General features: G+C 41.5%; 1 protein-coding gene across 1 annotated transcript; it reads left to right on the top strand.

Moving 5' to 3' along the window:
* The first annotated feature begins 202 nt into the window (after positions 1-202).
* DENR (density regulated re-initiation and release factor) lies at positions 203-20,012 on the top strand. Its single transcript, XM_075177766.1, has 8 exons — positions 203-338; positions 3,148-3,265; positions 12,073-12,092; positions 14,018-14,102; positions 15,681-15,764; positions 16,680-16,796; positions 16,886-17,025; positions 19,753-20,012. The coding sequence occupies exons 2-8, from the start codon at positions 3,157-3,159 to the stop codon at positions 19,795-19,797; spliced, it is 600 nt and encodes a 199-aa protein (XP_075033867.1). The 5' UTR covers positions 203-338; positions 3,148-3,156; the 3' UTR covers positions 19,798-20,012.
* Positions 20,013-23,338: the final 3,326 nt, after the last annotated feature.

Below are 23,338 nucleotides of genomic sequence, written 5' to 3'. Positions count from 1 at the left end.
GATACTGCCCATAAAATGGTTGCACGGGTTGGATTCTAGTATATGGAATACAGGAACCTGTATGGAGCTGCACTAAAGTCGCATAATACAATTAATGAAGGCAAAGGAAATTCCAGACCTCAATGACACATCTCATCAAATGGGTGTATCAAGATGGCGTCTGCGGCATGCCGGAAATAAGATCATAACCCGAAGACAGCTCCTATTACGGCGACGGAAGTGGCAATAGCGCAGGGAGAAGTAGTGTTTGACGATTTCCACGCCTTGGGGACGGAGCTGTCTTCTGCATGTGAACGGGATACCGACGGCTGAGAGCACAGTGGCGCCCAGCTGTTTGGGTAATGGAGGGGACACGCTGTGTGAGAGTATCATTGTGCCGTGGAAGTTAGAGAAGAGGACTGGGGGGGTGTGAGCACGATGTGCTGATGTCTCTGTCAGTATGAGTTTGGTGGCTGTCTGTGGTACTAGCATATCAGTCACTCAGATGATCTGACATTAACATCAGCAGATCGGATTGGATAATGGACACGCTCAGGGGTATTACACTGATCGTGCTTTGCTTATAGTCCGCTCTGTATTACTCTTATTCCCGTTCTAAGGCCTGACTAGACCTACTGTCTCATTCATTTTCCATAATGCTGTTTTTTTTTTTTCAGGTTGATTATTTGCAGCAGGCCTAGACAAAGTGTTTCTCTCTATTCTTACACAGTACATAACCGAATTTATCTTCAGAACTTGCTGTTCCATCCAGTTGCTTAGGTAGCCCATGTTATTTCAGAGCTTGTCAAGTACCTGGACAGGCCACATAATCTATAAATCTGGTGCTGTTGTGCATCTTATTGGAACACTGCCAATCTCATTGTGAGACTGGAATGATCCACTCAGTGTAATATGATATTTCAATATACTGCTATATATAATGGCTGAGGAGGGAGATTTGTGCCAGGGTTTTTAGCAGTAGTTGTGTGATCAATTATGGAGCTGTCTCTGGTGTGTAAAGCCCTGGGAGGGTGATTTTTTGTTTCTTCATTCTACCAGAGTATTCACTTTGTAAGCAATGTTTACACTTTTCCACTGGTTTTTCCCCTGTTTCCATGTACAGTGTTTTTTTTGTTCTTCCCGGTCGCTCATTGTTACTTTTTCACTTAAATGTATCATTTGATACAGACTTGTCATTACCTTTAATGGTAAATGTATAATTTTATATATGTACCATTGCATTTTAAGTATGCATTTTGACCAGGAAATCTAGCATTTGAAAATGAAACCGCTGTTTTCAAGTAATCAGTAAGATTGCTAGATATAAAAGCACTTTGAGGTAAGTGAAGGTCCTGTTGTGCAAATGCTGTTTGTTCCTACTTTTGTGCAAATGTGCCTGATTTTATGCAGCTTGGTTGGTATATCAAATGGGCTGACTATGTAGAGGTGCAACACTTTACGTGTAGTGATAAGGGGAGTTCAAGAAAATGAAGACTCCACATTTTATGCCCACAGGCAAAAACAAGATGTTTTGTGGAACAAAATATTTCAGTTCGATTCAAGCGGTGAATAGGACACATTCACTGGGTTGTCCTCCGGTTGGCAGGTGGCTGCAGAGCCTTTTTTCCACCTTACAAATAGACTTGTATTTCAACAATAGTGACCGTAATAAACAGTTCTTGATGTCCTTTTATCTTAAATTAAGACCTAAAAGAGGCTAAACCAAGCAGTATTTTAGGGTAAAAATTTTGAAGTTTAAATTAATGAAGGAGGTGATCTTAAAAGGCTGGACATTGAAACATTTTTATTTAAAAAAAAAATAATATATATATATTATATATATTTTTTTTTTTATTAGTAGCATCAAAGTGAACAAGAAGTACAAACATTTGATAAACAGAGATTAATTCACATTCTTCATAGAGGAGATGAAACCTTATCTAGGAAACAAAGGGAACAATTATGCAGCGAAGGAGTGATCGTTATGATGCTTGGCTTTTGGTTTGATAGAGGGAGGGGTGGGGGAACCTCTCACACAGCAAAGACTAGAGGGGATTGTAGGTTTTCCGAGGTAGGTAGGTTTTGCGCGAGGTAGAGCGATTAAAATAAGGAGGAGTGGAAACATTATTGTACTGGGTCCGAGGACTCCAGGTTTTGTAGACACTTGAGCTAGATGAGTTCCTTACAATGCTTGTCATTAGTTCCATTTCACAGGTGTGCTCAGAGCTCAGCAATTGTAGGAGGGCTAGAGGTTTCCTAGGAGCCATGTAGCAGTGCTCAGAACATGTCTGGTAAGCCTATTCAGATGTTTAGAAAGAGGTGGGAATGGTAGAGGAGGCAGCACACATTTAGGGAGGAAGGGGGGTAATAATGTTGATGAGGGTGAGATTGATGTCCCGGACACCAGACCAGAATCTCTGCAGGATCAGGGTGACCACCATATGTGCAGTAAAGGGCCAGGTTCTTTACAACCACTCCAGCAAAGGGGGGGGGGGGGGGATTTTGTGCAGTTTGGTTGGGAGTAGGTACCATTGGTACAGAAGCTTACAAGCATTCTCCTTGATTCATATGATAATTTATATGCTACTTAAGTCCAAGGGGTATATTTACTAAACTGCTGGTTTGAAAGAGTGGAGATGTTGCTTGTAGCAACCAATCAGATTCTAGCTGTCATTTTGTAGAATGTACTAAATAAATGCTAACTAGAATCTGATTGGTTGCTATAGGAAACATCTCCACTTTTTCAAACCTGTAGTTTAGTAAAATATACCCCCAAATAACCTAGAGGACTGGTCAGACAACATGGTATATGGAGGAGATGAAGCCTATAGTAGTAAAGCAACATGTATAATGTTTTACCATGCACATTTCTATCTAGTCCTGAAAAATGTCACTCAGATTGTTTGCTTTTACAGGGGCAGTTTCATAAACCAGAATGCAGACCAATAGGGCATATTTACACTAAATAAAATGCATTTTACATGTATTGTTTCCTTAAGTTTTGTATCTGACATTTTTCATTCTAACCAATGTGAAATGCAGTAGCTGGAAATGAGCTTTCTGTTTGCTGTTTAAACCAGTCTAAAGAAATTGTCAGAACATACCATCTTTGCTGTTTTCCTTTATATATGTTCATCTAAGTTTTAATCCTACAATTTATTTCTTAAGATCTCGGAGATGGCTAGTACAGCAACTGAGAATTTAGAGCCAATACCAGATTGCAAAGTAGACGTGAGAATCCCCAAATTGGACGGTGATTATCCATTAAAAGTCCTTTACTGTGGAGGCAAGTAATTCAATACTTTTATTGTATTCTTTAGTTGTAAAATATACATTTGCATTGTTTTGAATATATGGAGACAGGTATTTTAAATGTAAAATTCTATTAAAACTCTTATGTAACTGATATCTTTTTTTAAAGTGATTATAAAGAGCATAAAAATGGTATCATGGTCAGTGTGTGCAGTTCTATGCTCAAAGGGATTCCAAAAATATTTTTTATATTTTAGTGTGTATTTTGTATTTTGGTAAGATGCATTTACATTTATATGTGCCTGTATTTAGCAATTTTTTTTAGCTTCTTTGCTCTACTATCCATCTGTGAACACAGAGGTATTGTGATTACAATACAGGAGCATTTTCATAAATTTGAGATCAACTTAGGGATGCCTCAGTGTTCTCTTTGCTGTGATAGTTGAATGGCATAGTCAACTTTATGCTGATGAGAATAACGCCATTCTTATCTTGAGCTTTTGCAAAAGTATGTTATACACCAATCTAGTAACCCCCCTTGGAATACAGTGAGTGTCTCTGAATACTTGCTTGTATGAATGTGACCCTGATTTCATTTATTAATACGTTCTGTTTCAGTGATGCTCCTTTATTTAAGAGAAGCTAACATAGTATTGTTGACATTCCTATAGATCAAAATATTAGGCTTTTGTTCTACGTCACTATTTTGTCAGTGTTCTGAACTATGATATCTACATCAGGATAGACTTGAAAATCTAGCAATTATTATGGTATAATGCTTGTAAATTTGAGCAACAGCCGGGACTTTGTGCTTTGGAGATGAGCAGAAGTTTCACATCTACTGAGCACCTGTTTTTTGCAGGCAGAATGATGTTCTAAACAGCTGCTTCTGCTTGTAGTAACTGTTCTCTGTTGCTGCAGTTTGTAACTTAATTCCACCTCCCCCTACCTTGCTTCTTCTGGCTTTTAGTCTGCAAGCAGAGAAGCCAGACTGTAGATGAAGAAGGAAGCAGTACTGCAATAGCACTAGCTAAGAATCCTCCAGCTGCTTTGCACTACTGGCACTTTTGGACAAAAGATTAAATGCTTTTTTTAAAGACTTAAAAAACGTAAAATGTGGTCAAGCACCGGCTCATTGCTCGCCCACTAACCTCCTTTGAGTATTTATGCCTTCGTCAATCATCCACGGCCTGCCTAATATCCACCCTCTATTCTGAACTCTCCCTGGCTACATTGGATCAAAGTAACCCCCGTGAGTTTGCCTGGGAAAGAGATATGGGGGAGACCCTCGACACTGATGATTGGAGTGGAATTCGTCGTGTCTAGTTCCCTTCCCCTCTCTATACTTTCCCCAGCTCTTACACAAATTTCGGCGTCATCTGATACGGATGTGTCAGTGTTGTTCCATTTCCTTGTTCTAGAAGTGCTATTCTTTCTAATTTATGAGCAGCTACTATAACAGTCAAATCTCACTTTCTCTATCATCCATCTGGGGGACACTGCTTAACCATGGGGTTGAGTAGGGAGGGGAGGAGTCTGGCACCTAAAGAGTTAACTTTCTTCCTGCTGACAGCATATCCCCCCCACCAATTCCCCACATACCTCAGTTTGAATTGGGTGACCTAGGAGAAGGGCTGTGGATCAGAAGAGCTCCTCAGTGAACGCTGTTCACTGCTAATAGGTTTTCTTCTTTCCTTTTCAAAGTTTGTTTTGTTGATAGCAGCGAGAGGCTCTGTTTCCAACAGAGCTGACTCGTGGGAGAAACGCCGGCTAGCGGGGGCGGCCCCGCAGACAGAGGATGGAAAGCGCTTCTCAAACAGCGGGAAGCAGTCGACAAGACTCTCCCCGCTGATAGCAGGACGGGCGCTGCCATTAGGCAGAAAGCACCATTACTGCTGACGTTCCCCGGAAGCCAGTTAGAGTGACCAAGTCCCCTCCTCCTATGGGATGATAGGGGGAACTTGAAGGACGGCGCGCTAGTGATAGCGCTGTACGGGGAACACATTCTAACAGGATTTCCCCTAGAACAGAAAGGGGAAATCGCTGTTAATGAAATAAGACCCAGAAGGAATCCCAGTGGCAGGGGAATGTGTTTGAGGAACACCGCTTCCCCCCCCCCCCCCTGCTGAGTGAGCACGTGGAAGATTCCTTTTTGGCCAAAGTTCAAAAGGAGAACAGATGCAGCAGTCATTTGGAGAGAAGTTCACTGTTGACACATATCTTCCCCGCTAAGTATCACTTGGTTTTTTTGTGTGTGTATGTGTGCATATGTATACATGTGTATTAACTAAGACTATGATGTGTTGAGAAAACTGTTGTTTAAATAAAACTAGAAAGTTCTCCAAACCTGTCTTATGTATTCAGAAATACTATGATAGGTTAAATAACTTAATCTGTATTTTCTGATAATTTCTAGAGAAGTGTTTGTGTATATGAGATGTGATTCAGTTTTCTTTTTCTTATGATGGCAGATAAAAGTAAAACAGCATGTACCAAACATATTGTCTGTTCAAAATGTAATGGGCGGCTACCTTGTCACAAGGGGTTGATACCCTTGTTAAACTGTTATCTAAACCTGTAGAGATCCCATCTACATCAGTGGCTTCTCAGGGTATAACAGGAGGAATGACAGGAGTCATTTTCCCCAGGGGTCAGATTAAATCCCTCCCCGGCCCTCCTAGGGGTATCCCAGATAGGAGAGGTGGGTTGGTCAGCAGTGGCTAAAGGCCTGGACCGACTTAACCAACTACTGGAGAATCCCAGACATAAACGTAGTATTAAAAGACGTAGACTAGCTAAGGCGCTGTGGTCAGTGTCTGACTCTGAGAGTTCCTCAGAGGAGGAAGGGGAATTGGTGGACGATTCAGACTTGTCCATAATAGAGTCAGAAGGAAACTCTAGACACCAGGGTATGGACGATCTGGTTAAAACAGTTCGTCAGACCCTGGGATTTGTTGAAATAGAAGAGATGCAGTCCTTGGACCGCTCTCTCTTTAAAAAAGCGTCTAAACAGGTGGTCAGGTTCCCTCCCTCAGCTGAGTTGAGAGATATTGTAGAGGCCTCTTGGAAATATCCAGATAAAAGGTTCTCTATGCCAAAGAAGTTTGGCTCATTATATCCTCTCCAAGAGGAGGATATGACCCGTTGGGAACAAGTAGCGAGATTGGTTCGCCAGACCACACTACCTGTACCTGGGTCAGCGGCCTTACAGGAAGCGACCGACCGTAAATTAAAATCCCTGCTGAAGTCAGTCGTCTTGGCCGTCGGTACTAGCCTCAGACCAGCATTGTCTGCTACCTGGGTAGCTAGGGCTATGGAAGTCTGGGCAGGGCAGTTAGAGTCCGCTCTGCAGGATTCAGATCTTCTACCCCTGGCCATGCAGCTGAAGGAAGCAGCAGGCTACGTATATGAAGCGGCCCACAATTCGGCCTCCATGTCATCGTCTATTTCGGCTACAGCTATAGTAGCTAGAAGGGCGTTATGGTTAAGGACTTGGAATGCGGATTCAGAGTAAAAAAAAATATTGTTAGAATCCATCCCGTATACGGGTGGGATGCTATTTGGTCCAGAGTTGGACTCCTGGATTTTACAGGCTTCAAGTGGTAAGAAGACGTCCTTGCCTGTAAATACTCCAAAACCTAGGGCTAAGCCTAGGTTTAGCTCTTTCAGACAGCCTTTTTACGGGGGCGGGTCTGGCAGAGGCCAGACTACCAGTTCAGGGGCCGTTGGAACCAGGAGACAGTCCCGTAGAGGAAGGTCATCCTTTGCCCCTGCAGCAGGAAAGGGCCCTTCTGCTAAGCTGCCGGATAAACCAGCAGCATGACTACCATCTGCCTCTGGTCACAGAGGGTGGGGTGGGAGGACGGCTGCTTGGGTTCGCCCAGCAGTTGGCAAAGTCCTCAGCGGACGGGTAGGTCCAGGATATCATGATAGAATTCATGGGGCCGGTTCGTCTCAAGTTTTCATTAACCGTATTTCCTCACTGTCCTTAGTCAAGGCAGAGAGAGCTCATGGCTGTCGATTTGCTTTGTTTAAACAAAGTTATACAGGTTTTGAGGTACCAGAGAAGGAAAGGGTTTTAATAAAACCCAATTGTGGTGCAGAAGCCAGAAGGGTCGTTCAGTCCGGGGCTGAACCTCTGGAGGGTTATAGGGTCACAGGGAATCCCTTGTCTAAGAATGAGTTTCTTGGGACTAGTAAGGGACTTAGCACGCAGCAGAATGTTTCCTCCACAGGACAGGTTAAGGTCCCTGATGGAGTGGATAGGCAGGGTCATGTCAGGCAAGAAGCTGTCAGTGCCCAGGTCTTTGGAGCTGCTAAGAAAGATGGTGACCTCTCTCGTGACCCTAACCTACGCATGGATCCACCCCAGATGTCTTTGGTGGGACATTCGGAGGAAGCAGGCAGGGGCCTTCCTTTGTTGGAAGTACCAGTGGAGGAAGTAAGTCCTCAGCTGGTGGTTCTCGGGGGAGTGTGGTAGGCACCCTCCTAAGTGCCAGGAAGCCAGTTTCGGCCAGGGTCTAGCACTGCATCTGGCATGTATATATAAAATGGTGTAAGAAGAGGGCTTACAATTCTAGATCCTTTGGTCTGGCTAGATTTCTCGCCTTCTTACAGTGTGGTTTAGAGGCAGGGCTTAAACTAGGAACCTTAAAGGTTCAGGTATCAGCTTTGTCAGTGTACTTCCACAGACGGCTGGCGGAGCTTCCGGATGTTAAGACTTTTTTTTACAGGGAGTGCTTCACATCCAGCCGCCCTACGTACATCCTGCGGAACCTTGGGATCTTAATCTGGTCCTTAGCATGTTGCAGGAGCCTCCCTTTGAATCTCTACTCTCGGCAGAGTGGCGGTTCTTGACATGGAAGACAGTCTTCCTGCTTACTATCGCCTCGGCCAGAAGGGTCTCTGAGCTGGGAGCTTTATCCTGCAAAGAACCTTATCTGGTCTTTCATGAGGACAGAGCAGTTTTAAGGACTATTCCGTCCTTTCTCCCTAAGGTGGTCTCAGGTTTCCATATTAATCAGGAAATAGTGGTTCCAGTGTCCAGAGAGGAGCCTCAGACTCCAGGAACGAAAACAAATAAGTATTTGGACGTAGTGAGGGCATTACGTATATATGTTAAGAGATCTGCAAAGATACGTAAGACAGAGTCTCTATTTGTGTTATTTGACTTCTCTAAGCGGGGATGGCCAGCATCTAAGCAAACTATTGCCAGATGGCTTACCCTGACTATCAGGGAGGCTTATGTCCGTGGTAATCTCCCTGTGCCGAAGCGTATTGTTGCCCATTCTACCCGTTCGGTTGGGGTGTCTTGAGCGGCACGGAATGGAGCCACGGCGGACCAGCTGTGCAGGGCAGCCACCTGGTCCTCGGTCCATACCTTTACGAAATTCTACCAATTTAATGTATTTGCGTCTGGGGACGCCTCCTTTGGCTGTAGTGTTCTACGTGCAAGGAGATCAGAGCGGTCCCACCCTTCAGAGGGATTGCTTTAGTAAGTCCCCATGGTTAAGCAGTGTCCCTCAGATGAATGATAGAGAAAACAGAATTTATACTTACGATAAATCTCTTTCTCTGAGTCCATCTGGGGGACACTGCGGTACCCCCCTTCTCGTTGTTTATCTCTTCTCTCCACTCCCCCCTCTGCTGAGTGGTGTATCTTGGTTGATTGGCCTCTCGTCCTAGGGCTTTGGTAATCATACTGAGGTATGTGGGGAATTGGTGGGGGGGATATGCTGTCAGCAGGAAGAAAGTTAACTCTTTAGGTGCCAGACTCCTCCCCTCCCTACTCAACCCCATGGTTAAGCAGTGTCCCCCAGATGGACTCAGAGAAAGAGATTTATTGTAAGTATAAATTCTGTTTTTGCTATGTTTTGGATATATCGTTTTGACTCGTCAAAAATAAACGTTTCAAAAACAAAAGCAAAAAAATTAAAATGTGTGTATTTTCTGAAAAATACATTACTTTTTACCTCTGACCTGTTTCAAAGGGTATATTACCATCCAGTTTCCCTTGCTCTCAGTATCTACAGGTCTGTAACGCCACTTTTAGAGTCCTCATTATGGCTATCCAAAGCCAGCAAGAGCTGAATTTTTAGCTCTTAAGTTTATTGCTGTGGATATCTGGAGCACACAGTCTTGCCAGGCATACTGGAGTGGGCATGAGGAGGCACAGATCTCAGTACGTTCTCCTACTGCCACCTTGTTCTCAACTATAGTTTCAGACCGCGCAGTGAAGGAGCTAACTCTCCCGTCCCGGTGCTAGGAGGTGCAGACAGTTCAGCCGTGGTCAGCCTCAAGAAGTGCAGTGCCCCTCAACTCATAGTGGAGCTCTATGGGCTGATAGTGCTGGGCAGGTATTGGGTGCGCTTGGAGGGGCATGGGGGCGCGGAGGAGTGCTTCCTGGGCAACATGGCACCTCCTCCTTGATGGGCATCGATATTCTGACTGAAGCCTGCTAAATAGAAACACTGCTGTTTCTCTGTGTCTGTCTTTACAGGTTCACTTTCTTCCTTATTGTGTACCCTGTATCTGCCTGTCTATGAGGGCTTCTTTGACATTTTACATTTGTTTAAATGTCATGCTAGGTTGCCCTGTGGTCAGTACGACAGGCATTCCTTTGCTCAGCCTGCAAATCTGACAGGTTGAAGGCTGAAGAGTCCCAGGTTCTGATCTATGTCCAAGAGTTTAGGGATGACTACCTCCTGGGAGAAGCTCACAGGAGATCAGTCTGACAACACTACCACAGTGATGTACATTAATCATCAGAGTAGGTTCAAGAGTTCCATTGCAAAGTAGGGGACCTTCAGGATCACTATATGTGCCTCCAATTGCAGCAGTGTTTATACAAGAGGTGTAAATCGTGGATGCTGATTTTCTCAGCAGGCACGCCGCTACATTTGGGAGAGGTCAGTTTCTACAGATTGAACAGATGGGGTCAGCTAGACAACGACATTAAGGTATCTCGTTGATCCACAAGATGGATCCGCAGGCCTTTTATTTTAGACGCTATGTCTGTTCTATAGGGTTTTTCTCTGATTCATCTGTTTTACAGGTATCGATGCTCCTGCACATTTTCCATAAATAGGCTTCTGAGTATAGTTTGCGGCATCGAACTGGCCAAAACAGTCATGGTACAGGGATATTCTCAGGATGTAGTTGGGCCCATCCAGGCGTCTTCCTCCAGTGAGATGACTGTAACAGTGTGGCAGTTGAAGCCATGATTCTTACGATATAGGGTTATCAAGGTCATGTTTGGGGCTCAAAAGCTTGTTTTGGCAAACAAATATCTTTTGCCAGTGATGTGTTTCCTGGTGTGAAATTATGAGGCTTCCAACTTTAAGTTGGGCCATCTCCTATTGTTCAAAAGCAGGCCTGGCCAACCTGTGGCTGTCCACTTGTTGTGAAACTGCAACTCCCAGCATGCCCTGCAAGCTATTAGCTGGCTAGCTAATGCCTAAGCATTCTGTAGGTTGTAGTTTCACAACACCTGCAGAGCCTCAGGTTGGCCAGGCCTGTTCTAAAGGATGGCCTGGTTCATGGTTGATGCACTCAAAGTTCAGTTCTCTGCACTCTGTTTTCTTCCAGAAGAGGTTAGTGCTCTTACGAAGCAACATACCTTCTTACAGAGTGGGATGCATTTGATGTACACCCATGTCTACATCATCTTGGTGTTCCCTCAAGTGGATAAGTGAGAAATGGGAATTTTTTCTTTTTTTGCCATCTATATTTATTGGTCCATCAAGAGACAATTACTGTAAATATCCGTGCTTAATAACTTGTTCCAGCACTTATTGGTATTTTCTTCTCTAACGGGAGAAAAAAACGAGGAGGGAGGAAGTGAGGGGTTATGTGCGCCTATATACGAACAGTGATCTAATAATCACAGCACTCTAAGGCTCAGTCACCATTTTGACTATATGTGAAATGTTATTTAGATGTCTGAACAAAGTTGTAGTGAATCCTATATTATCATCCAGTCCCGGATTGATGAAGAGGTAGGGGATTTCTACTTGACTGGGATGACCGCTTTTGCTGCATTGTTAAAGTGCCTCAAAAGGGATTTCTTATACCTGGCAATCGGGCTATTTATTAAGTTTAAAATCCAGAGCTCTGGATCGTTTGGCACTCCATCAGCTAAAATATTTTTAGAAATGTTAAATCCCTCTTTACAAAATGGCTGAAGTTAAGGATAATTCCAGCAGATGTGCTAAGGGACACCTATAGAAAGCAGTGTTCTCCCCAGCACCTATTTCCTGGGTGGTCCACTGTTTTTTTTTGCCACTCGGCTCTTGAAGCCCAGCAGTCGTATTATAATAGCATAAACCTTTTGTTTCTCCTATTACAACAGGCACTATGTGAGCACTACAGAACAATGGCCACCAGTCTGACCAGTCCTGTCAGGTGTGGGCAATAACCTCCAAAATGTTTAAATATTAATGCAAAATATTACAACTGCCCCCACCTGGCTACTTTTTAATGCCTCCCGGCTGCCCCTCTGTTGGGCTCCAAGAGCGCTAACCGTTTTACTCTAGTTCTCCTGGTAAATATTTTCAGAAGAATTGTTTTGGTTTTTGTTTTTCTCTCCGGTTTTGTCCCATGAGGTTTGGTTAGTAAACGGAGTTGTCACTGTCTTAATTGGAACCTCTACCCCATTGTCTCATTGTTCCCCAGTGGATTCAGAGAAAAGGATTTAACACACACAAAAAGTATTCTACATTTTTAATCGTGCCTATCATATGTCTATTCTTGTTTTTATACTACAGATTTAGTAAATCTACTGAGGCACTTTTGAAATATTATTTGCATACTTAACGCTCTATATATTCTTTATCTTTACAGTGTGTTCATTGCCGACAGAGGTAAGATTTGGTTATATTTTTTCTTAAGACTATAAATACTACATTCATAAAAGTCAGTTTGATACACTATTTATTCTTGCTTTTAAAAGTGACCTGTTGCCCCAACCCCCTCCCAAATATCAAAACTGTGGGGTATCACATTACCAGGACCCCTACAGTTCATAAGAACCTCACTCCTACAACTCCTACTAGTTCCTGCAGACCATAGATGTGCCAGGGCTGCAATGACAACCAGCACCTGCTGGGGTTCACTTCTAAACTACAGGCTGGAGCATACACAGAGGTGCCGGCAGATAATTGGACCAGTTTTTTTTTTTTTTTGTTTTGTATGGAGGAGAGTGGGAGATTTACTGCTTAAATGAAGAATAAAGTAGCAGGGAAAACAAGACAAGGATAGAAAGGAAGGATCCAGTTGGCTACAGAAATGTGTGAGAGCTGTAATTTTTGTCAATGGAGATATTACAAAGTAGTGACTGACAAGGTGTCTGAACCTTTGCATACGCCACATTCCCTGGTTTTTATTTTTTTCAATTGGTTTAAATTCAGCAAGTAGTAGCTGTGTGTATTAAAATGTGCAGTATATGGATTGTAAGTTTGTACAATGTAAAGTTTTTTATTAACGTCTTTTAAATGTAAATTAAAACAGACAGTTTGGCCAGGAGTGTTCAGACTTTTTCAAATTACTGTATTTCACTAATGTACCTATTTTGGGATGGATGCTTAAAAATGTTTATTATAGGACTGTATCTAATTTATTTGGTTCTAGTAAGCCTAGTTTTAAAGCTCACCATTTAGTACAGTTCAATTGGTTGTCTCCTGTCTGTCTTATTCAGATGTGATAATTCTTAAACAATACAGTAGCTTGGGGACGGGGTCTAGAGGCAGGGGATTTATGTGAAGTTGTGTATGATGTGTTTGGGAAAAAGTCTAGGGGCTAGATTTACTAAACGGTGGGTTTGAAAAAGTGGGGATGTTGCCTATAGCAACCAATCAGATTCTAGCTCATTTTGTAGAAGGTACTAAATAAATGAAAGCTAGAATCTGATTGGTTGCTATAGGCAACATCCCCACTTTTTCAAACCCGCAGCTTAGTAAATCTAGCCCTTAGGTGTGTTAGACACATTTTTATGAAAGTGGACTTCTAGGGAACTAAAAATATTTATGTGTTGAATATTAAAGCTGTTCTCCATTTTAAAATCATGATTAAAACTGTTGCTGTGGTCTTCTGGTGGAAAGTACATGGTAAAGTAGTTCTCCTTCCACCTGCCTCTACAAGCTGATGAAAATCTGGTGCCTCTGTATGCTGCAGTACATAGTGCAGCGGTCTGGTTGCTATGAGGGTGCTTCCTGCAGACTAACTTTGCATTAGACAGCTTGTACCTTTTTGAATATTGATTGGAAAGATTGCAAAGGTTAGTGTCGTAGGGGCAGATCAAAGCGCAGGCTGGTTTTATCCAAATCGTTGTGGGGTATGACTACTTTACTATGTATTGGCAGTAGGTTTTGTTTTTTTCTCTTTAGGTGGATATGACTTTATTTCCACATGCAATGGGTTTAGACATTGTGGAACAATAAGTAAAATAATGGGAATTTTTCCAACTGGGAAGCCCAGTAAGAATGTGAGTGAGTTTAGAGGCAATTGCAGTAATAACTCTACAGAAGGGTTGTGGTGATTGCAACGCAAGAGAAGAGACTGACAAGTGTCTGTGGGCATTGTCATTAATAGTTAAAACATCTTAATAGTAGTTAATAATAATCTGAATTGCACCGCAGGAGTTTGGTGTACACAACCAGAAAGTTGTGTACTACCTGATTCCTTACTGTAAATATTATTTGTTATTCAGGACTAAGATAAATGAATTGCACTGTTACCCTATATGAATACTGTCTGTTTCAAGGTTGATTCACTAGGTTTCTCGTTTCAGTACTGTGAATATATGCCCGATGTCACAAAGTGCAGACAGTGGCTAGAGAAGAATTTCCCAAAAGAATTTGCTAAACTTACATTAGGTAAGAGAAAACTGTATTGTTGTGTTAATGTTCTGCTCAATTTCAATACCTTCTATGGAATCCTGCTGCCAAGTGCGTATTATTTAAACCATATAGCCGACACTAAAGTATTCAGATAGTATGTAAAGGTAATTAACAACCAAGTCTGCTCTGAAACCTAATTAGTTATACTATTTCTTAATAAAGATTGATAAACTACTTGCTTGCTCCGTAAAGAACGTACTTCACCTACAGACATCCAAGGCTGTCATTTTGTGGGTAGTAATCATGGGAATGCTCACGTTACACGAAGGCTGTCGTCATGAGTGCAGCACATAATTTCACTAGGATCAGGTAACTCTCTGCCTCGTTAACGTCACTGATTCGTAGTGAATTGATCAGCTTCATTCTAAGAAGTATTAGTTTAGCCCGCAAATGGCTTCTTCGACTGTGTGTAGGCTATAAGCACACTTTATGATCCCTGTCTTCACTTTTGTGCCTTGGATGGAGAGTATTTTGACGTGTACATCAGTGGTGAAAGAGCTAATCCATAAGGAACGGACACAGGTGGAAATGTGTCAGTCTAACTTATAGAGATTAGAAGATATGTATCTGTTCAGCGATGGAACAGCTCCAAAGTTGAGCTTGATCCCAAAAGTGGATGCACATGTAGCTAGTATGTCATCCAGACTAAAATCCCTATTGATGAGGGATCTCATGGATAGGATCATATAGAAGTTTAATATTTCTTCATGTGTTGTGGGAGGAGATACACTATGGTCATGGCATTGGTCAGAAATGAGATGTACACATGCACTGTAAAGGAACCCAGCACATCTACATCTTGCTGTATCCATGGACTCCAATGTAGGGTGGACTTTAAATGATAATTTGTGATGTGGAATGTTTTAACCTACTTAATATTTGTATGTGCGTTATCTGTTCTTTAAAGTCTGCCTCGATATTACTTTTTTAAACATATTTCTTTTTGTCTTATTCAACAAACAGAGGTAAAATTTTTGCCTTTGAACCTCATGAAAACACATCTTCTACATGTAATGTGTTGATCCAAAAGGAAGTTCCTTAATTTATTTAGAGATTATATGTACACTGTTACCAGACTGATGCACTCCCGTTACATCAAATTGAAATACAGACACTCTGTTTAGGGTTGTATAAATTTAATAAGAGTAATTATTTAAGCCACCTGCTTTTTTTCATGTGAACATTTTTTTTTATTTTTTTTTACTTTTTGTTGTTCACAAAGTGTATAATTCTCTTAAATCAGACAAAATAAAATACACATAAAAGAAATGTGTCGTGTTTCCAGGAACATTCTTAGCTGTATTAGGAAAATATAACTGCAAAAAAAAACAATCCACACAAAAAGTTCCATAAAAATCCTACAGAGGAATCAATAAAAATAAAAAAAAGTAATGTTTCATGTAGTTATAATAGCTGAATGCCCAAGTGTAAAGGAATTAAGCCAAAGTGGAGAGAGAGTGAGTCAATGCCCCCAGATTTTGGTTACTGCATATTTATGTCTGTTTTATGGTGCACTTTTTACTAATAACCTGGATTTGTCTGATGCTTTCAAAGGGAATTCTCCCAAAGTTGAAACTGTCGGCGGTGAGGGTCCAACCACAGCTGGTGAAGAGGAGGAGAAAAAAAAACAAAAAAGAGGTAAAGTTATGATATTTCTGATGGAGCCGATCACTTTATTTTCATTTGCGTCGTACAAATTGTAGTTTTCTGTGGCTGTGAATCTGCTTTCATATCTGTGTATCTCTTGGTCTGAAACTGTGCTCAGATAACCTCCATAGATCTAAATTGTTCTGTTACTGCCTCGGTGAAATGAATGTGTTAACATTCTATAACTCACACTGCTGCATTAAAAATGTTAATAACAATTTAGAACTAATAATCGGTCATGTCAGATTGGTTTAATGGTTTAAATACGCCTCAACTTTCTGGCTCCGCTCTTACATGGTGAAGTACAGCTTAGTGTGAGACATCATCTCTTTTTAAGGCATTTAAATGCATCAGACGTTTAACAAGTGAGTCACTATTTCATTGTTTCAATATTACAGTCTTGTATATACTTTTTGGCTTTGATTAACCAATGAGTAGGTCAGAAATATATAAAAGGGAGGTGTGAGGGTCAGTAGCTTGAATTGGATTTAAGAGGGTATGATATTATTTCTGAAAGAAATAGCTGAAATGTTGTGAACAGTGCATTGTAAGGAACTAGTAAAGTGAGTAAGAATAGTAGCCAATGTCTTTTAAAGTCTTGAGAAACAAAGTGATATGGAAAATTTAGATCATTTATGTAAATAATTTCTAGAAATGAATGTACATGTAGACCGATACAAGCAGGCCCTTTGCAGCTATTAAGTGGCTGGGCTGGTCCATACACTGCACAAGTTCTGGTATGCCTAATAAAAAATAGTTGTGAGTGAACATGAAGGCATTGCAGGCAATTCTGTTTTTAATAGGGAATAGTTTCAGTATTTTAAAAAAATCCTTCCTAAAACTTGAGTAGATGCAGTGTTATATTTTTAATATTCGTATTTGATTCTGAACTATACAATTCTGCAGGAGGGAGAGGTCAGATTAAACAGAAGAAGAAGACTGTACCTCAGAAGGTTACAATAGCCAAAATCCCCAGAGCAAAGAAGAAATATGTGACGCGGGTATGTGGTCTAGCAACATTTGGTAAGTGCAGTGAAACTTCAACACTATCTTTCACTGTTTGTCATGTTTTTGTATTAGATACAGATGGTGTTGATACTTATTGTTTGCAGAAATTGATCTCAAGGAAGCACAAAGATTCTTTGCTCAGAAATTCTCCTGTGGTGCATCAGTGACAGGGGAGGACGAAATCATTATTCAGGGAGACTTCACAGATGACATTATTGATGTAATCCAGGAAAAATGGCCAGAGGTAATGTGTACTAAAAGAACAAATCCAGTGCTACATTGTTGTCTTGTGCGTCAGTGGAGAATGTGAGCATGTCCACAAATACTTTGGGTTAACCTCCTGCTTAAGTTTGAACAGATTTTGAGATTCTAAACTTCTTTCCTTATGTAATGTCTGATCCCTTCAAAAAAACCAAGATGTATCATGTTTTTGATCACTGCTGTACTTATAACCAAGATAAGTTTTGCCTCCTCCAGATGTAATTTAAATGTTTATAGGTATACTATTTGAACAATAACTTGCTATATTGTACAGCTCAATAAAAAAAAAAACAATGTGCATGCGAACCCCCTTTTTATAGTCAAATGTAGGGCATGCACTTTTTTCTTTTTTTTTTTTTTTGTTCCCCTTTTAGATTTGAACTATACTGCTTCCTGATTCTAAATAGGCCCATCATTTTCAATCATGTCCTTACCTGTATGTTTCTTGGACAAGGGCATCTTGCACCATTACTGTACAGTTGCTTTCATTGCCTTTATATTGGTACAGCTGTATTCTATCCACAGGTTGAGCCCCTCACCTAGGAGTGGGGGAAAGTGTAACACTTCAGTATTGTAGCAATTCACTGTTGATATTGTTACCCCGTTGGGTTTCTGTACATGGTTCTCTCTGCCATGTTTATATGTTTCAATTGGTGCTAATAATATATATAGTTCAATGTATTTTTATTATCACTGATTTGTAAGGAGGGCATACAGGAACATACAGGTTAGAAAAGATAAATGCAGACATGAAAACAAAGCGGACACTGCTCGTGATGGAGCTTACATTGTAATTGGAAGGGGGCACAGCTGAAACGAGGAATAAGTATGGCTCAGAGTGGCGATTGGAACAGTTGTGAGGGTGCATTAGTTTTGGGAGTAAGGAAAACTCCAATAAAGAGATGGGTTTTCAGAGAGCGTTTAAATATTTGAAGGCTGTGAGTGTCTGATTGGGCGTGGTTTGAAATTCCATAAGTGGAGAGCAGCATGTCGTAAGTTTTGTAATGTGTGAGATGTGATTATCACATCTAAGAGGTCGAGGGAGAATGAAGGGGTAGTGTTGTTAAGGGCTTTGAAGGGGAAGATGAGTAATTTAAAATGGATTCTGGAGGACATGGAGAGCCAGCATATGGTTTTAGAATGGATTGAAGCAGAGTTAGATGGGTTAGGGGAATGCCAAATAGGAGGAGGTTGTGGTAGTCAGTGTGGGAGATTTGAAGAGACTGCATAAGAGTTTCGGTAGCATATTTGGTATGAAAAGGATATATTGCAATATTTCTAAGGTGGAAGCAACAGGACAGAGACTGAATGTGAGGCATAAAGCAGAGGGTGGAGGTAAGTGTAACACCAAGGCAGAGTGCTTGGGAGACTGAGGAAACTGTAGTATTATTGATGGTGAGGGAGATTTGAGGGGTGCTCGGAGGAGGGAAGATAAGCTCTGCTTTGGTCATGTTGTGCTTTAGGACATCCATTTGAATATACCAGATAATATCAGAGATATCAGACAATTGGCTACATGAGAAACAGGGATGGAAAAGTAAATTTGGGTGCCGTTGGCATAGAAGTTGTACTGAATGAATGAATAATCTAGTTTCCCAAGAGAAAAGGTGTAGAGTGAGAAAAACAGAGGGCCAAGAACAGGGGCCTGAGGGATCCCTACAGATAAAGTAGAAAGGTGGATGTGCCAGAGGTAGACACTAAAGAAGCGTTCCACTAGGTAGGAAGTAAACAAGGAAAGCACTGTAACAGAGTGCAAGAGAAGAGGGTGATCAACAATGTTGAAAGCAGCAGAGAGGTTCAGAAGGATGAGTATGGATAAGTGACCCATAGATGCTTTTCCATAAGCTCAGTATAAATGGTTGATCCTTTTGGTGTGTACAGTCTGATTGTAATGTTGGGATGGAACCCAGATTGCAGAGCGTTAATAATTAAATGAGAGGAGAGAAAGTGAGAGAAGCAGTTGTACACAAGTCACTCAAGTAGTTTGGAGGCGGAGAGGCGAAAGAGTGAAAGTTGGGTCAAGAGATGTTGGGATTTTATTTTTTTAGGATTGGTGAAATGGAGGATGGTAATGTGCTAGTGGAAAGAGACGGGTGAAGAAGTAAGCCAGTGGTGGGGGAAAAGGGAGGGTAGAGACTTTTGTCTTTGGTTACTAGAGTAAATGAACTGAGGGTGGTTTGGGGAGTGTGGTAGAAGGTGGATGGATATTAGAGAAGTGAAATATATTTGATTTGCAAGTGAAAGGGCAGTATAATAGGCAGCAACTATATGTGGTGGTTGGACTTGCATAGTATAGGGCTGAAGTGATTATTTTGTTATAGAAACTAGCAGCCCGACCAGTGCAATACATTGTAGTCATAGGAGAGGGCAAGTGTGTTAGAATATCAAATTTGCTTTGGGAAGTTATTCCCACCCAAACACACTCAGTGAGAAGCTGCAGATAATGGGCACCTCAAGGTACAATTTTGGCAAGATTGGTGACTCCTGTGTAAATTCAACTTACATCTACTCTTAACAGGACCCAACGTGGTCTCTAGATGATCCGACCACCTGGCCTGTTCAACAGCCAGGTAACATCCAATATGGACATACACATGTGTAGCTATATTGGAAAACGATAAGGATTAGCCTGTGTGGGACTAGCTTTAAGTTGTAGTGTGTACAATATTTCAAGTGATATTGTCACTAAACACCTCTTTCTGTTCAACAGGTTGATGATGACAGCATTGATGATCTCGGGGAGGTGAAGAAGTGACATAACATTGTGCCTGTAATGTTCTAGACTATTATAGCCAAAGTGAGAGAGCATTCTCAGAGCTTTGTGTGTCCGCGGTCTGTACCACCTTGGTTCATGGCATTCGCACCACTGTAGAATGCAACCTTTGTTTTTAAATGCTAAACTTAAAAGTAACCAATTCCCTCATGCAAGTGCATATGTGTTTAGATTAATAAAAAAGTTTTTGGTCATTACCTGATTGTCTCCAAATCCATTATCCATACAGCAAAAATAACAAAATGTTACTGTGAGCCTTGTTGCTTCTTTTTTGTAAACTCCAGGGGTGGCATATTATGAAATGTGACTATACCTATAAATGCATAGACAAATGAAAATATGTGTATGTTGAATTAGCACGTGGTCAATAGAAAGTGCTGCCTGTGAAGGTTTGAAATAGAGGTCTTTGCCTACCCTGTTCACAATCTGTATGACTTGATAAATGGCTTTATATTCAATAGTTTATAAATAAAAGGGAACACTCATCTGAAATTTAACATTTGGAGACATAACCAATGTCTGTCTAATTTAATGTCCAATTTAGAGACAGGTTAAAAAATGCCCGCAGACAGTATAAAAGACCAGGCTTAGGGAGGGCTTAGAAAGTGCTCTAAAGTGATCCCTGTCTTTGGAAATATTTCACAACAGTCATTTGGAGTGCAGCAGTCTGATCTGCAATAGAATGGAGCCAAACCTCAGAAAGCCAAAAGGCACCTGCTCTAGGGAAGTCCCTACGTTAGGGATGCTTTGTTCATGTGTAACATCCTTATACTAGGTGGTATTGAGTGATTAGTGCCTCCACCTTAATCTATACTATGCTTAGGTTAAATACTTCAGCTATAAGTACCAGGGGTGATTCAGGAAACCCCTTCTTATAGTTCCCTGGTAATATTTTTAATCTGACAGATACAACCAAAAATGTTATATTTTTGATTATAGCAATGGAAAGTATTGATCACACAACAACAGTGGTGATTATAATACAGAACATCTCAGGAATTAATACATTCAATGTATACCTAACTCAACATGTAATCTATATAATTTAACTAATCTGGATCATAGCAAGTGAAGTGAATAACATTGATTACCTTGTTACAATGGCACCTGTCAAGGAGTGGGATATATTAGGCAGCAAGTGAGTAGTCCTTCAAGTCACATCAACTTGGAAGCAGGAAAATGGGGCAAGTGTAAGGATCTCGATGACTTTGACAAGGGCCAAATTGTGATGGCTAGATGACTGTGTCAGAGCTTCTCCAAAACAGCAGATCTTGTGGGGTGTCTCAAAGTATGCAGTGGTTAGTGACTACCAAAAGTGGTCCAAGGAAGGACAACCGGAGAATTGGCGACAGGGTTGTTGATGCCCAAAGCTCATTTAATGCATGTGGGGAGTGAACTCTAGCCTGTCTGATCTAATCCCACAGAAGAGCTACTGTAGCACAAACCGCTGAAAAGCTATTACTGGTTGTGAGTTGGGTGTGGTCAAGAAAAAATTTGCCTGTGTGGAAAGCTAAAGCATCTGTTTTTGCTTATGCAAACAAAGCAAACGGTTTAAAAAAAATGCTGGTCATTGTAGTGCTACACCCTGATTATTCACTGAGCTGTGAGTTGTGGTTCACAGAAGTCTGATATTTTACCTGCGTGGGAGGCTAAAGTACCTGTTTGTTTCGTTAATTGCCTGTGGAAAGTGCTGGATTTGTAAGATCAAGTATATGTAAAAGGCTGCAATAGAAATCGAGTAATTGCTGCCAGCATCAATTTTCTTTACTTTAGCCAGGATGGGCAAGAGAGAATAAAATGTCATAAAGAAAGTTAGCAAACAGGTGTGTCTGAAATTGATTCTTAGCAGAGTGAGCTGGAAAAATGATATGGCAGTTTGCAGAGTGGAAATGAAGTTGGAAAATCTCATGCTTTCTGCGCAAGCATGGTGTTACCTGGGTCAGATTATGTGGTCAGGGAAGAGTATGATTGTTTGTCAAGTTCACAATCTTCTATGAAAGTTTTCTCCACAGCACGGAGAAAACTTTTACTGAAGAAATCTCCTGAGTCCTTGAGAAATTAATTGAGTGTTGTTTTCTCTAACCGGTTTGTTTTTGACGTGTCGTGTCAGTCCTTTCCAAATAGCAACTTTATGGAGGCTACCACAAAGTCTTGTATGGGCTAATGCATGTGCCTGCTGTCTGTCAGAAAAAAAAGATTAGGTTGACAGGAGGAAGGAGAATCGAACAAAAACATTCTGTTCATGAGTTCTAGAAGTTTGTCAACAGCTGCTAGACGTAACATTATAACAGGCCATATGTACTACTGGAGTATTTTGTCTGATGGACCCCAGCCAAACCAGTCCACGTCCAGCTCAGGCCTACCTGGCTAGATCCAAACCATTACGCAAGTGGCCCGAGCTACCGCTCCGGTTATCTGCACGGAAGGAGGCCTCAAAGTCCTCGCAAGCCACCTTGACACCTACAGTTGAGCCTAAGTTAAATTTACCAGACCATTTTTCTAGTGACAGAGCCCTGTTTCGCAACTTTAAGGAGAGCTGCAAGCTCTATTTTTGTTTGAGACACCGATCCTCTGGCTTTGAGAGTCGCCTTGGAGAAGGGAGATGGCAACACAGACTGTTGTTCAATCTTGGGCTTTCAGTCTTGCTTAGACTAGTTCTACTCTGCAGTCTGTAGATATCTTCTTAAATGTCCTGGGACTGTTTCATGACTCCTGAGTTGATGGCCTCGGCTGAATCGCCTCTAAGAGCCCTGAGACAAGGTCGGCGGGCCGCCGAAGAGTATGGTGCCGAGCTTAGGCGTTGGTCCACAGATAGTGAGTGGAATGACCCTGCACTCCATAGTTAATTTTTTATTTAGCGCTGCGGAATTATTGGCGCTATATAAATAAATGGTGATGATAATAATCGAGTGAGGGATGATGGGAGACAATAGGACTAACTGGAAGAAAAAGGGGATGGCAGGCAAAGAGTAGAGGTGATGGATAGAATGGTTAGGAGGTTGTAGGATAAGCTAGCTTGAAAAAGTGAGTTTTGAGTGAGCACTTGAAGGACTGAAGGTTGGGGGAAAGTCGAATGAGATAAGGCCGGGAGTTCCAGAGAATGGTGCAGCACGGCAGAAGTCCTGGAGGCAAGCATGGGAGGAAGTAATTAGTGGTAAATTGAGATGAAGGTCAGAGGCAGAGCAGAGTGACAAGGTCAGAGATGTATGGGGGAGAAGTGTTGATAAGGGCTTTGTAAGTCAGGGTACAGAGTTTGAACTGAATTCTCAAATGGATAGGGAGCCAATAATGGGATTTACGCAGAGCAGTAGCAGAAGAGGTGTAACGAGAGGAAGATGAGCCAATACAAAATGAGCATTCTGTATTGATTGAAGGTCAGAAATGTGAGAGTCGGGAAGGCCAGTGAGAAGGAGTTTGCAATAGTCGAGACGAGAAATGAGTGAATAGACCAGGATTTTGGTTGCTTCCAGAGAGAGGAAGGGATGTTTGTGATGTCACAGAGGAGGAAGTGGCAGGATTTGGT

Source organism: Mixophyes fleayi, chromosome 1 (genome assembly GCF_038048845.1).
Source record: "Mixophyes fleayi isolate aMixFle1 chromosome 1, aMixFle1.hap1, whole genome shotgun sequence".
Classification (NCBI taxonomy): domain Eukaryota; kingdom Metazoa; phylum Chordata; class Amphibia; order Anura; family Limnodynastidae; genus Mixophyes; species Mixophyes fleayi.
This window is presented reverse-complemented; position numbering and strand designations above follow the sequence as displayed.